Source organism: Otolemur garnettii, unplaced genomic scaffold, assembly GCF_000181295.1.
Source record: "Otolemur garnettii isolate 467f Iridium unplaced genomic scaffold, OtoGar3 scaffold00007, whole genome shotgun sequence".
NCBI lineage: Eukaryota > Metazoa > Chordata > Mammalia > Primates > Galagidae > Otolemur > Otolemur garnettii.
The window spans coordinates 9631511-9645010 of NW_003852402.1; the positions used below are offsets into that span (position 1 = coordinate 9631511).

The window sequence follows — 13500 nt, forward strand, 5'->3', positions numbered from 1 at the left end:
TTTTTTTTTGAGACAGAGCCTCAAGCTGTCCCCCTGGGTAGAGTGCCATGGCATCACAGCTCACAGCAACCTCCAACTCCTGGGCTGAAGCGAGTCTCCTTCTTCAGCCTCACCCTCCCAAGTAGCTGGGACCACAGGCGCCCGCCACCACGCCTGGCTATTTTTTTGTTTGCAGCCACCATTGTTGTTTGGTGGGTCTGGGCTAGATTTGAACCCACCACCTCATATGTATGTTGCTGGCGCCTTAGCCACTTGAGCCACAGGCGCCGAGCCTATTTTTTGGTTTTAGTAGTTGTTGTTTGGCAGGCCTGGGCTGGGTTGGAACCTGCCAGCTCTGCTGTATGTGGCTGGCGCCCCAGCTACTGAGCTACAGGCGCTAAGCCAGTTGGTTTCTTTTAAATTCTTAGTAACAATGTCCAGTTGTTTTGAAAACAGCCTGGGGTTTCATCCCCACTGGGGGGTGGTAATGAGGGTGCTGTTCTTTTATCTCGTCATCCCATCCTCTCAAGAGCAAAAGTATCTGTAGGGACAGTGGGTAGCTAGGATGGTGCTGGCTGGGGGGCTCTGGGAGCATGGCCTCATGGCAGCCTCCTCTGTCCCCTGTGACCCCCAGCTGAGTTCTCCACATACCTCAACTTTTGCCGTTCCCTGCGGTTCGACGACAAGCCTGACTACTCTTACCTGCGCCAGCTCTTCCGCAACCTCTTCCACCGACAGGGCTTCTCCTATGACTACGTCTTCGACTGGAACATGCTCAAATTCGTGAGTCACTTGGAGGCCAACGCGGGCTTGGGGGACCAGGTTGGGAAGGCCCTGACTCAGGGCAGAGTGACCTGGTGGCAGACAGGCCTCCCAGCAAGCAGGAGGTATGAGCTGGACAGTGTAGCCAAACTCACTGGGATCCGAGAGCCCCCTAAGCTCAACCTTCTCAGTGCTGACAGCACATGCCACCATGGCCAGCAAGGCCTGGGCAGGCTAATGCCTCCTACCAGACCGAGGAGGACCTGGCTTGGCCTTGAGTCCCTTCTGGGTGCCTGTGGCGCCGCAAGGGTATTGCTGGTGGCCCCCCCTGCCACCTTGGTACTCGCCTACACTGGCCTGTTGCTCTTGTTCTCAATATGCCGGGTGGCTGCCTCTGTTGCAGCCTCTCTGGCCAGCTTGGGCCCACTTGTAGTTATTTCTTTCTTATTGGTCATGGGACCTTGGGTCTTGCTAGGCAGCTGTTCTGTCTCCCTCGTTTAAGGGTCCTGGGTGGGGGGGGTGGGAGCAGTGTTCGTCAGTTGTGCCTAGAGCTCTGGAATCCGTGAAATTGTGTCTTGTTTCGCACCTCTTCTGGAAAAGGGGGCTTCCTCGAGCCAGGCTCAGCCCCGTGACAGTGAAGCTATCACACCATTCTGTCCCCGCCCCTGTCCCTGTGCCGGGCCCACGTTCCCACCCACGTACTGGTAAGGATCCTCCAAGGGCTGGCCTTTCTGTGATCTGCCACTTGGCCAGTGATTGCTAGAGGCTGAGCCTCCTCTGTGCTCTATGTATCCCTTCTAGGTGCCCGGCCCCCCTGGGCACCCAGGACCCCCCAGATAGGCCCATGGAAGACGTGGAGGAGGTGGAAGAGCTGCCCCCCCAAAACTACTGGCCTGTGGTCTGGACTTCAGGGCCCTGTTTCTGATGTTGCTGGGTGCGCCTGAGCCTGTCAGGGCAGGCCTGAGGAAGTCCTCTGCAGTGATAAGGGTGACTCCTATGCCTAAGAGGTGGCAGTGCAGTGCAGAGGGTGGGGTGGAGAGGCCCTGCCTCAGATTCTTGAGAATGAACCAGCTGCCTGAGGGCAGAACAGAGCCTGGAGGAGAGATGGCAGTGTGCCTGGGTGTGGCAGAAACGGGCACCAGGAGCAGGCTCACAGCCAGACCCCAACGCTGGCCTCTGTATTGCACCTGAGCTCATTAAACTCCTCCCCTCCTTCATCCTGGTGTGCGTCTCCCTTCATGTGGGCCCTCAGCCCATTTTGCCGGATGCTAAAGAGCAAGGCTTTGTTCTCCCAGACGTGGAGGTCAGCGCCTTGGGCTTGGGCCCCTTTTCTCGCTGGGTTTCAGACAGTGTCCTGGTCCTGTTCCCTACGGAGTAAGACAGGTTGGGCAGAGAACAGGGGTCTCACAGGCCAAGAACCTCAGGGAGAGGCCTCTGTTGCCCTCCCCTGTAAGGGTAGAGGTGGCAGATGGGCAAGGGGGCATGCCTTTTCTTTTACCCCAGACCATCTGGGCCAGACTGGGGCCCCCAGGGCTAGCTTTTTTCACCTCAAGGCATCAGGCGCTGGGCATTTATTTGCTTATCACTATACAAAGTTGTTCCTGAGTCTGATTCTGTGACAGGCTTAGGCCTTCAGCTCAGCACAGCTCTAAGAACGGATTTCTCATTCTCTAGATCTCTGCCATCTAATATAGTAGCCACTGGCTACATGTGGCTAATTTTTAATTAAACTTAATAAAAACTGAAAATGTAATTCCTCAGTCCTATTTGACACATTTCAAGTTCTTAGGAGCCATAAGTGGCTGACCAGTAGTCAGCACATCCAACAAAACAGATATGATCATTGCCTTCATCCCAGAAAGTTCAGAGGACAGCACTGCTCTAGATGCCTCCTTGCAGAACTTCTCATGGGACTGTCCAGCCAACAAGATCTCTTCTCAAGCCAAGCCAGGAGCACCCTCCCTACCTACTGCTGGTGTCTGAACCCCTCCTTCCTGAAGTCCCCTTTGGGGCAGGTCCTGGAGTCAGAAGCTGGGCAGCAACGCCCACAGCGTTACCCTCCTCCAGCCTCTGGCCTATCACTGGTCAGCCACCTCCATCAGCCCCTGGCAGAAGTATCTGTAGGATGTACAGTGGGAACCTTCCACACCTTTCACTCTTGAGAACAGGCTCTCCCACACTACCCTGTCCTGCAATCTTTTGTTAGCACCTGGCAGAGGACAGGACACTGCTGGGTACCACCAGGCTGCAGACTCTCCTGTAGGGAGGATTCTGCCTTCAACCTCCTGGGAGTGGTTCACTGTTGTTCGGCCTCAGGGCACTGGGATCCCCAGAGCCCTGGGCCTGGATCCTGCTCTCAGCACACATGGCCACCGTGTTCTGAGGTCTAGCTGGCAGCGGAGAAGAGATGCATAGCCATGGACATGTCCATACCGCAAGGGTGGAAGCTTTTGTGACATGGCTGAACCTTTGTATTTTCTTGTGGGGAAGCTCCTTGATCTGCATTTCTTGAGGCATTGCTTGGGTTGGATTGAAATGAGGAGAGTTGGTTTACCTCCTTCCTCTGAGGCTGGTTTTGGCCTGAGCTTGCTGGGGTCCCACTGGGCTGTGCACCTTGGAGCAAATCAGTTAACTGGGGAATGAGATTAACTTAACGTTGCAAAGTCAATGTTCCCCTGTCCACGGGAGGTTTGATAAGTGGTGTACAACTCTTATTTATCCCGTGGTCCCTGGTGTAGCTCTGGCTGAGTCACCCTTTTGCCATCTTCTAACTGAATGAGTGGGAGCCCAAGGGGAGGACCAGAGGTCAGGAGCTAGATCCCTGACTCCCAGGTCTGCCTGCTAGGCTTCTGGGTGGGTGGATGGAGAAATGTGCCCCTAGAGTATTCTGCTAAGGCAGGTCTCTGAACAGCTTTCTCTTGGAGTACAGTGGGACTAGGTGGAAGAGACCTGGGTTCTGACCTCAGCTCTGGAGCTGTGTGACCCCAGGCAGGTCAGGAGGCTCTTCTGAGCCTTAGTACCTTGCTAGGATCCATCCAGGGATTGTTGTGATCCCAGCCACCACTTCCTAGAGTTAAAGGCAGGCCTACCCTAACCCTATTTCTTGGCCAGGACCCTGGGAGAGACATGGGTTACAAAAACCCTACCCCATGGCCCATGAGCAGGCCCCCAACTCAGCCTATAGCTCTCTCCTCCACAGATGCGGCCCCCCTCCTGCCAGCCCCCCGCCCTTCTCTGTGGACACCCCCAGGACCAACTAGGTAAAGCAGCCATGTTGCTCCCACACCTTTCCTCTCTGGCCCTTTCTCATTTCTTCTGCACAGCAGCCGGCAGTGGCTGGAGGGCAGGGCTCAGGGGACCCCTTTTGTCCCTACCTTGCCACTTGATTTCTTCTTCCTCCATGGGGTACTGAGCCCCATTTTCTTCTCTAGCTCCCCCTGAGCTGCTATCCCAAGGCAGGCAGCATCTTGGGGTCCCCTGGGCCTCCTGGCTGTGGCTTCCACAGCATCTGTCAGAAGCCATTGCAGATCCCAGGGCAAGGGAATGATGGCCTTCTCATGAAAAGAGCCCTTAGCTGTGTAAGCCCCCCAAGTCCTGGCCTAGCATTCTTTTTTTTTTTTTTTTTGAGACAGAGCCTCAAGCTGTCCCCCTGGGTAGAGTGCCGTGGCATTACAGCTCATAGTAACCTCCAACTCCTCGGCTCAAGCGAGTCTCCTGCCTCAGCCTCCCAAGTAGCTGGGACCACAGGCACCCGCCACAACGCCCGGCTATTTTTTGGTTGCAGCCGTCATTGTTGTTTGGCGGGTCCAGGCTGGGGATTCGAACCCGCCACCTTAGGTGTACGTGGCTGGCGCCTTAGCCAGTTGAGCTATAGGCGCCGAGCCCAGGCCTAGCATTCAACTGGTTTTGTGACTGGGTCTGTCCTTTCCTCTTTCTGGACACCCCTTCCCTGTCTGCTAGTGGCCCCTGACACCTTTACCTGCTTGGTTTGTAAGCCTTGAGGGGCTGATGACTCTTGGTACACAGAGGGACCCATGGTAGGTCCTAGCCCCAGGTTGGGAGGGTCAAGGGATATCCTTGGTTATTGTAGGGACATCAGCTCTCCTGGCTCTGATTCCAGCCCTGTGAGACCATGGCAGACTGACCTCCCTCTGTCCCTCAAATGTCTGCTGTTTCCTCTTCCAGTGGTTGTGTGGCTTCATTTCTCTGCTGTGTGACCGCGGGGAGGAGGTTAGACTAGAGGGTTTCTGAGATGCCCACTTGGCCTCCCCTACTCTGCTGTCCTGTGAGGTGCTAGGGCCCAGAGTACCTGGGCCTCCAGGGCTGACTGAGGTCTCCTCCCTACAGGGTGCATCCCGGAACCCCGAGGACGTGGACCGGGAGCGGCGAGAACACGAGCGCGAGGAGAGGATGGGGCAGCTGCGGGGGTCCACGACCCGGGCCCTGCCCCCTGGCCCCCCCACAGGGGCTACCGCCAACCGGCTCCGCAGTGCAGCCGAACCTGTGGCCTCCACCCCAGCCTCCCGCATCCAGCAAGCTGGTAAACGGGGCCTCAAGCAATGAGGGGCAGCGGGGGGTGGGGGGTCGTGGGCTATTTCTGCGCCGACTCTGAGGGTGGCTTCCATTACCTCATCCTCTAGGCAATACATCTCCCAGAGCGATCTCACGGGTCGACCGGGAGAGGAAGGTGAGTATGAGGCTGCACAGGGGCGCGCCTGCCAACGTATCGTCCTCAGACCTCACTGGGCGGCAAGAGGTCTCCCGGATCCCCGCCTCACAGGTGAGCTGCCCTAAACCCAGCCACTCCCAGTCCCTCTGGGTCTCATGGCTGAGCTTCAGACCCTATAGAAACCCCCTAGTGTGGACTCAGGCCTCTTGGCTCTGTTCTCCCCTCTCCTGACTCATAACCTAGAACCCGGAGTTGGTCTCATTTAATTCTCTGAGGCCTAATTAGCCCCATTGAGCAAAGTCAGAAAGGAGGTTGAGAGAAGTAACATGCCCCAGCAGGTAGGAGAGCTGCCCCCAGGTGGGCAGCAGGGCCTTAGAGATGAGACGCTTGTGCTCCCTGCCAGGAAGAAGGCCCCCTCACTGGCCAGAGAATGGGATGGATGAGTGGGTAAGGTCCTAACCAGTGGCTATACTCAGGCCATGTTTGGACTAGGACAGTTGGGAAGTGGGGGGGGGGGGTTGCCAAGGGAAGAGGATCTGGCAGAGGTGGGTGGAAGACTTGCTCACCTCCTGCTTGTGAGGGAGGGCCTCCACCCTGGCCACCGATTTGGGTGTGGCCTGCCACAGTCAGCTGGGACATCACACACCTTCCCTTAACTTGAGGGGCTTGATGGGGGTAAGAGGAGCTCCACCCTGGGAACAGATTTCCTAATCACCCTTCCCAGCAGCTGAGGGACTTGACTTGAAGCTTGTCCCCCCAAATCTCTTCCCCTTCCCCAAAGACAAGCGTGCCATTTGACCATCTCGGGAAGTGAGGAGTGCCACCATCGGACCAGTGTTTGCTTAGGTGAGTCAATGTCTGTTGTAAACACAGCCCAGCCTAGCCAGGTCTAGAAACACCCACAGCCCCAGGAGGAGCCCAGTTGTGGAAAGGGTTCGGGGAGTGGCAGATGGTATCAGGTCCCCCCAAACCAAGGAATCTCAGGGAGGGCTGAGGCATCCTCTGAGCAGGCCTGGCCCCACGTGTGTTAATTGCTGCTGCAGAACTCTTGCCCTGCCCTTGAGCCAGTCTTTTCTTTTAATATAGTCTGGAAAGTTGATCGTAGCATTGACCAGGTCATGGGCTCCTGACCTCTGGCTTGTTAATCTAAATTAATTCATACAAAGCACTTAGCGCAGGACTGTTGGCTTAGGAGTTCACCTGCTGTGGAAGCAGGCCCCTGTTGGCCTTATAGGGGCAGGATAGGCCCTTTTGCAAGTGGAAGCCTCAGTCCTTCCTCCAGGACTCCATGAGGCCCTGAGGTGGTGAATAGTAACTCTCCACTCTGGGGCCTGGCTTGGGGAAGGGGAGGTGTCAGAAGGCTCATTGAGTATGTGAGGAAACAGTCTGAGCTCCATGGGGAAGAGATGTACATTGGGAGGTGGTCGTTTGCAGTCAGGAGACTCAGCCTCACACCAAGACATACTGGCTTTGCAGAAATTCGTCCACACAGCAGAGACATACACAGGGTGGACCCTCATCAGGCCATCATGGCTGGGTCGGGCTAGTGTGTGGCCAGGGAGCTGCTCACCAGGAGGGTGAAGGAGGGATAGAGACTGTTTCTTTCACATAAAAATGGAGTACCTCCTGTGTACTGGGCCGTGAGCTGGGTGCTAGGACCCAGAGGACAAGAAGACAGGAGTTTAGGAGAGTGTGGCAGATGGGTTATCTGGAGGCAGCAGTGTACCTAACCTCTCTTCTCTCTTTCCCTTCTAGTGTCTTCACTGTATTTTCATTTAAACAACAATAAGATGGAAAAAAAAAAACACTCAAAGACCCAGCACAAAACCGACGATGGATTTTGTTTCTTTAAGTTTTTTTTTTTTTTTTTTGGGCCAATGGCAAGAAGATGAGACACCCTTAACACTGCGGAACCTTGCTCCCTGGCATCACAGGCTGCCCAGCCCATCTCCACAACCCTGGGCCACAGGAGGCAATTGCCGAGTCCCCAGCCCAGCCACCTGTTCTGCCACCACTCACACTTGCTAGAAGAGGAATGCCTTAGTGCTGCAGCTGGGTCTCACATACCATCAGAAGTGGTTGGAGGAACTCATGTCAGGAAGTGGTGTGGTCACTCAAAAGCAGGTCCCACTGCGTTTTATGAGCCTCGGAATTGAGGAGACACGCACAGCCCCCACCTCTCCTTTGCCTCACCTTGGAGACCTCAAGTGGGTGGGGAGGTGGCAGGGCCAAGATGCTTTGTGTGTTTGCTTTGTGTGTTTGTGGCTGTATTTGACCTGTGTTCCCCAGGGCAGCAGGTGCTGTGTCCCCGCCTCCCAGGGTGAATTCCTTTCTCCCATGTCTCCTAAACGGGCATGGAGTGGGCTGTGACATCCACATCCCTCAGGGCACAGAGGGTCCTCACCACCCCCAGACTGTCATCAGCCTGGCAGCCCCACCATCCATTCTTGGTCTTAGGGCAGAATCTGTGGAGACTACTTCTAAAAACATCTGACTATGGGTTATAAATTACTCCCCTGGTTCAGATAGTCACCTGGGATCTCTCCTCTCCCTAGGTTTCACCTTTCTGAGGAGGAGGAACCTGAGGTTAGGATCGAGTGTTGGATTTCCCCATCCTTCCTAGTTAACTCCTGGTTTTGTTTTTATTTTTGTTTTCTCTGTGTGTTTTTCCTAATTTATTTACCTCTGTTTCCCCTTTTCCCTTTTTTTTTTTTAATTACAGAGCAAAGCTTTTTATTACTTTGTAATTTAAAAAACTGAAAAAAATACTGAAGAACTTTGGGGGGAATTTTGTACTTTTTTCCTGTGTAAATATTGGACTTTTTTGAGCTTTATCGTGGTTGTTAATTTGAAGTAATAAAGTAGAAAAGGATAATGTGATGTGGGCAGCCCTTTGTCTCTCTCTGCCCCCGGGACTTCTCTCATCAGACCTGAAAGGGGGTGTTTCCTGGACCAGTGTCACTGAAGAACAAAACCTCTCCTCGGAGGCAGGTGCGGCTGGGACCACATTCATCTCAGACGCTTGAGCAGTGGCTGGTCTGTCTGGGGGGCCACCTGGGGTCTTGTTGCACTGGGATGGTGCTGAATGCATCTCCCACACACTCAGGATGGTGCTGATGGCCCAGGACTCCACTTTGGGAAGCAGAGTACTAAAAGCTCTTCACGACATAATTTTATCCACACAAGAATTGGTGAGTTAGGTCCTATTGATAGCACTGCCTTCAGAAGAAGAAATGTCCAGGGGTAAAATAACTGGCAGATTCAGGTTTTGAAGCCCAGCCCATCTTGCTCCAAAACAGTTGTTCTGAACCTCCCCACCATCGGTGCTAGAGTTGAGTTCCAGTATTGACCAGGCCCCAGCTGACTCTGGACAAGGTCCTTTGGTCACCTTGATAAAAGGGCAGCCCTCAGCCTTGCCTGTGTTTGTCTCATCACCTTGTAAAAGAATTGTCTTATCAGTCTGCATTTACCCAAGACAGTTTGCTTTCCCACCTTTTCTTCTGGAGACAGTCTCCCTCTGTCAACCTGGGTAGAGTGCCGTGGCATCATAGTTCACAGCAACCTCAAACATTTGGGGTCAAGCAGTCCACCCACCTCAGCCTCCCAGAGTGCTAGGATTACAGGTGTGATACATGACGCCTGGCCCCTATTTTCCCACCTTTCATTCACTCAGTGGCCATTATTCCCAGTCTCAACCCAGAGACAAGAGTGAATGCTGTGCCCAGAAGTAACTTGAAATAATTCTTGACTCTGTTGTTAGTTGGCCAGTTTTAATAATGAGTTAATGCTTCTCTCTCCCCCTCCCCCATCCCACTTTTTGGGTAATTTTATTTTGGGGATATGTAAGATATTTACATATACAAAATTCAAGTTATGAAAAAGCTCTAATCAGGAGCATTCCGATCCTGTCTGCTCCCTGCTGTTCCCATCCATCATTTTCACTTTTAGTTTATTCTTCTTGCCGTTCTTATTCATAGAGCTAATATATCTGGGAGAGGGCAGTGGCAAAGAGCTTGAGGAAGTGACAAGCTGAGCCCAAAGGGGTGACCAGAATGTGTTAACCATACCTTGTATTAAGTATGCCAAACAATCACTAGGAAACTTTGCCCAGTGCAGAGGAGGCAAATGTGCCACCTGTTGAATCATTTCCATTCATGCTGAAAACACACTGATTGAGCTTGGGTGCATGCCAGGGAGCCAGATGCTAGGCTGAGGGGGAGCAGGGTGCAGGGATGAAGAGTAGGAAGCCCAGGGTTGGAGTACAGAGGGCTTTGGGCATTGTCTGGGCATTGTCCTCTACATGAAGGATGATAATGCTTGTTTCTTTTTTTGTGAGGCAGAGTCTCACTCTGTTGCCCTGGGTAGAATGCCATAGCTCACAGCAACCTCAAACAAACTCGTGGTCTCAAGCTATCTTCTCACCTCAGCCTCCCAAGTAGCTAGAACTACAGGTACCTGCCACAACAACCAGCTATTTATAGAGATGGGGTCTTGCTCTCGCTCAGGCAGATCTTGAACTCCTGAGCTCAAGCAATCCACCCACCTCAGCCTCCCAAAGTGTTAGAATTATAGACATGAGCCACCAGGACCAGCAATGATGCTTGTTTCTAAGGGTTGTCAGGATTAGATAAGATAGATGAACACAAGGGCTGAGTTCTTTGTGGGCTGAGCCATTTCCAACCTCTTGCTCAGGACAAGCCTATGATATGGGAAAATTCACTCCCAGCAGAGGAAACAGTCTGTGCAAAGGCCCAGAAATATGAATTTAATCTATTCAGGGATTTCCAAGTGGAGGGGGAGGGGGCCAGCCACAGCAGCTAAGGCTGTGGGAGACAGAAGCCAGATCATGCAGAATGGGCGTGAATTCAGAAAGCTCTCCCACTGCCTAGCTGCAAGCAGTTCATCCCTCTCGAGCCCTGGCTTCCTAATCTGTAATGTAATAGTCATGCTGTACAGAAACTGTTATTCCCCTTAGCCAAACCAGGGCCCACTTGCCTGATGTCCACAGGTCAGCAATTGAACCGGCAGAGCTGCTATTGAGGACAGAGGGCAGAGAGTGTTAACTGGAGGAATGTGAGCCTGGCAACACTGGACAGGAAGTTTGTAGGAGGGAGAAAGGAGGCAGGGAAGGCTTAGGGAGCTATGGTCACAACCCAGGCAGGAAGTGTCCAGAAGGCCTGGAGGACTGAACCAGTTCAGAATGAGAGACAGCAAGGGGTCAGAAGGCTGGGGCCTGGGAGCACAACAGGGTCACTGATGGAAAGCTAGAATGAATCAGGGTACAAAGCAAAACAGGGTGGGGAGAGTGGTGCATTCTCAGCCCGAAACCCAGGAGGGGCACTCCCATGGTGGAATGGTGTGGAGGTTGTTGTGAAGTCAGAGAGGCTGTGTTTGGAGGCCAGAGAACCCTTGAGGCAGAGGTATGGAAGATGGACAGTAAAAGGTTCTGAGGGAGTGGGGAGGGGTCAGGAGATCTTGGCCTAGGACAGAAGGAGGGGGAGGCTTCCTGTGAATTTGGTCCTGCTACTTTCCCTGTGGGTCTCATTCCCTGCAAAAAAGCAAGTTGCTGGTGTCACTGGTCTGCTCCCTCCTAGGTGGTAGCATTCCTCTCTGCTTGCTGCCTGCCCCCTCTGTAGTCTTGGTGCCCTCACCCCTTACTCAAGGGCCTCCTATGGGAGAGCAGATCCGGCAGACACTGAAGCAGCTCCAACCAGGTCTTTTCAGCACAGCTCTAGCAAAGATTGTTCTCTCCCTCCCTGGCCCCCCAGCTGTATTTCAGAAACAGCTATCGGAACAGCTGAAGCTAAGATACTGAGTCTCCTGCTACCCTAGACCCCTTTCCCAGAGCCTATAGTGCAGGCACCCATGGGAGTACATGGAGTCACTGGAGGCTTGAACAAAGTTCAACCTCTGGCTTTGCATTGCCCAATCCCTGCAGCCTTCTCTGGGGCCTGCCATTTCCGTGTTTCCTTGCCTACTCACAGGTTGGGAAGAAAGAAGAGGTTAGGTACAGGCTAGATGTTGCCATGGGGACACCTTTCCCTCCTCCTTCCTCTGGCCTCCTCTTCTTTCACAGTGGCCTTACGCACCACCCACCACCCGTAGCTCTCTGTCCTTCCAAGTAGCCCATGTGAGGCACATCTCCTGGTGTACTGAGGTTCAGGAATTGGCATACCCAGGGCTTGGCTGCACTGCCCATACAGGAGGGGCTGATGGGGGTGGGGAAGGGCTGCAAGTGAGAAGGGAGGGGGCTCGGCCCAGGGGCTACAGGGAGGAACACTGCCCCTTTGAGGAGGCTCCACTGGGGACCCCTACAATGGATGACTGCAGACCTGCAGATTGTAGCCTGGGCCCCTCCAGGACCCATGGGGAATGACCTCTCAGGTAATTATACCTCCCAAAGCCTTTCATCTCAACATCTTCAAAGCACCTGTGATTAAGATGTGCCCCCCCCTCCTTTGAAGGCATCTCCTGGAGGTTTACCCAGAACAGGCAAGAGGTCTAATGAGTCACTGCAGCACAGCGACTGGGACACCCAGGCCTCTGCCTTCCTCCTCTTCCTCTCTCCTCCCTCGCCTTAAAGCTTTCCTGAGAAAACCCAGGACCCAGCCTCCCTAGCTCTCTGCATGCCTTTGACCCATGATGGGCCTCCTTTTCCTAAAGGCATGTCCAGGAAAGTTTGTCTGCAAACTTTATAGAGAATTCGAAAGATGTTCCTAGTGATTCCAAGGAAACTGGAGAGTGTATCCTTCTCTGTGGCCTGATTTTGTTTGCTGGCTTGTGTCGGCTAGGTGAGTTGGCAGGGGGATTAATCACAGCTAGGCTGGGGATATAGGTATGTGTGCAACCGAGAGCGAGCCAGGTAAAGGAAGCTCGCTCTTTCTTGGGTATCCAAGTCAGGTTCTTGTCACAGCAATCTGTGAATCATCATCAGCCGCATCCCTGAGTCACTCACACACACCCCCAGATGGCATCCCCCAGGAATGGCCTCATTCTGCTTGCTGATGCCATTGATGTCCTTGATGTCACCCTCCCAAAGGGAAGGGCTATGTGAAGTGGGGAGCATTTGTCTCGCTGGCTGATTTCCACCAGTGAGGGCTGACATGGGTCCTGGGTTCATTTAACAACATCCTACCTGGGCGGTGCCTGTGACTCAGTGAGTAGGGCGCCAGCCCCATATACCAAGGGTGGCAGGTTCAAACCCGGCCCTGGCCGAACTGCAACAAAAAAAATAGCGGGCGTTGTGGCAAGAGCCTATAGTCCCAGCTACTTGGGAGGCTGAGGCAAGAGAATCACCTAAGCCCAGGAATGGGAGGTTGCTGTGAGCTGTGTGACGCCATGGCACTCTACCTAGGGCGATAAAGTGAGACTCTGTCTCTACAAAAAAGAAAAAAAATATCCTAGAGGGCCTGCCCTGTGCCAAGTTGCCCAGATGTGATCTGGGCTAAATAACATTGCCTCTCTATGCCTCAGTTCCCCAGTCTGCAAAGTGACAGTCACTGCTGCTTGCTGAGACAGTAAAGAGCTTAGTGTATATAGAGCAGTGGTTCTCAACCTTCTTAATAACAAGATGTCTTTTCATTGTTAAAAGGGGTCGCAACCCACAGGTTGAGAACCGCTGACATGGATACTCAATAAACAGCAGTTTTGGGCAGTGCCTGTGGCTCAAGGAGTAGGGCACCAGCCCCATATATCGGAGGTGGCAGGTTCAAGCCCGGCCCCAGCCAAAACTACAATAAATAAATAAAAATAAACAGTAGTTGTGATGAAGATGATGATGAAGAAGACACTAAAGCCAGCCCCTGTGTGGCAAAGTTGGGGGAACACAAAGATGATTAAGACCTAGTCCTTTTGGCTCGGCGCCTATAGCTCAAGCAGCTAAGGTGCCAGCCACATTGAGCTGGCGGGTTTGAATCCAGCCTGGGCCGCCAAACAGCAACAACTATAACTAAAAATAGCTGGGAGTTGTGGTGGGCACCTATAGTCTCAGCTACTTGGGAGGCCGGGCAAGAGAATTGCTTAAGCCCAAAAGTTGCTGTGAGCAGTGCTGCCACAGCACTCTACCCAGGGCAACAGCTTGAGACTGTCTC

General features: G+C 53.3%; 2 protein-coding genes across 5 annotated transcripts in view; both read left to right on the forward strand.

Moving 5' to 3' along the window:
- CSNK1E (casein kinase 1 epsilon) overlaps window positions 1-8290 on the forward strand; it is a 29231-nt gene extending 20941 nt beyond the window's left edge. Inside the window, exons 7-11 of one of the 4 annotated variants that reach the window (XM_003783206.3) lie at window positions 614-762; window positions 5089-5281; window positions 5382-5521; window positions 6192-6256; window positions 7166-8290. In XM_003783206.3, the coding sequence (XP_003783254.1) occupies window positions 614-762; window positions 5089-5281; window positions 5382-5521; window positions 6192-6224 (515 nt within the window). In that variant the 3' untranslated portion in view covers window positions 6225-6256; window positions 7166-8290. Of the gene's footprint in view, window positions 1-613; window positions 1446-1542; window positions 1959-5088; window positions 5282-5381; window positions 6257-7165 lie in introns of those variants that run through there. The other 3 variants (XM_012801216.2, XM_012801218.2, XM_012801215.2) reach the window with 3 other exon arrangements.
- A 2301-nt stretch (window positions 8291-10591) lies between these two features.
- Window positions 10592-13500, forward strand: part of TMEM184B (transmembrane protein 184B) — a 51946-nt gene continuing 49037 nt past the window's right edge. The window contains exon 1 of the mRNA XM_023509458.1: window positions 10592-10830. The gene's annotated coding sequence lies outside the window, so the exon portion shown is untranslated. The remainder of the gene's footprint in view (window positions 10831-13500) is intronic.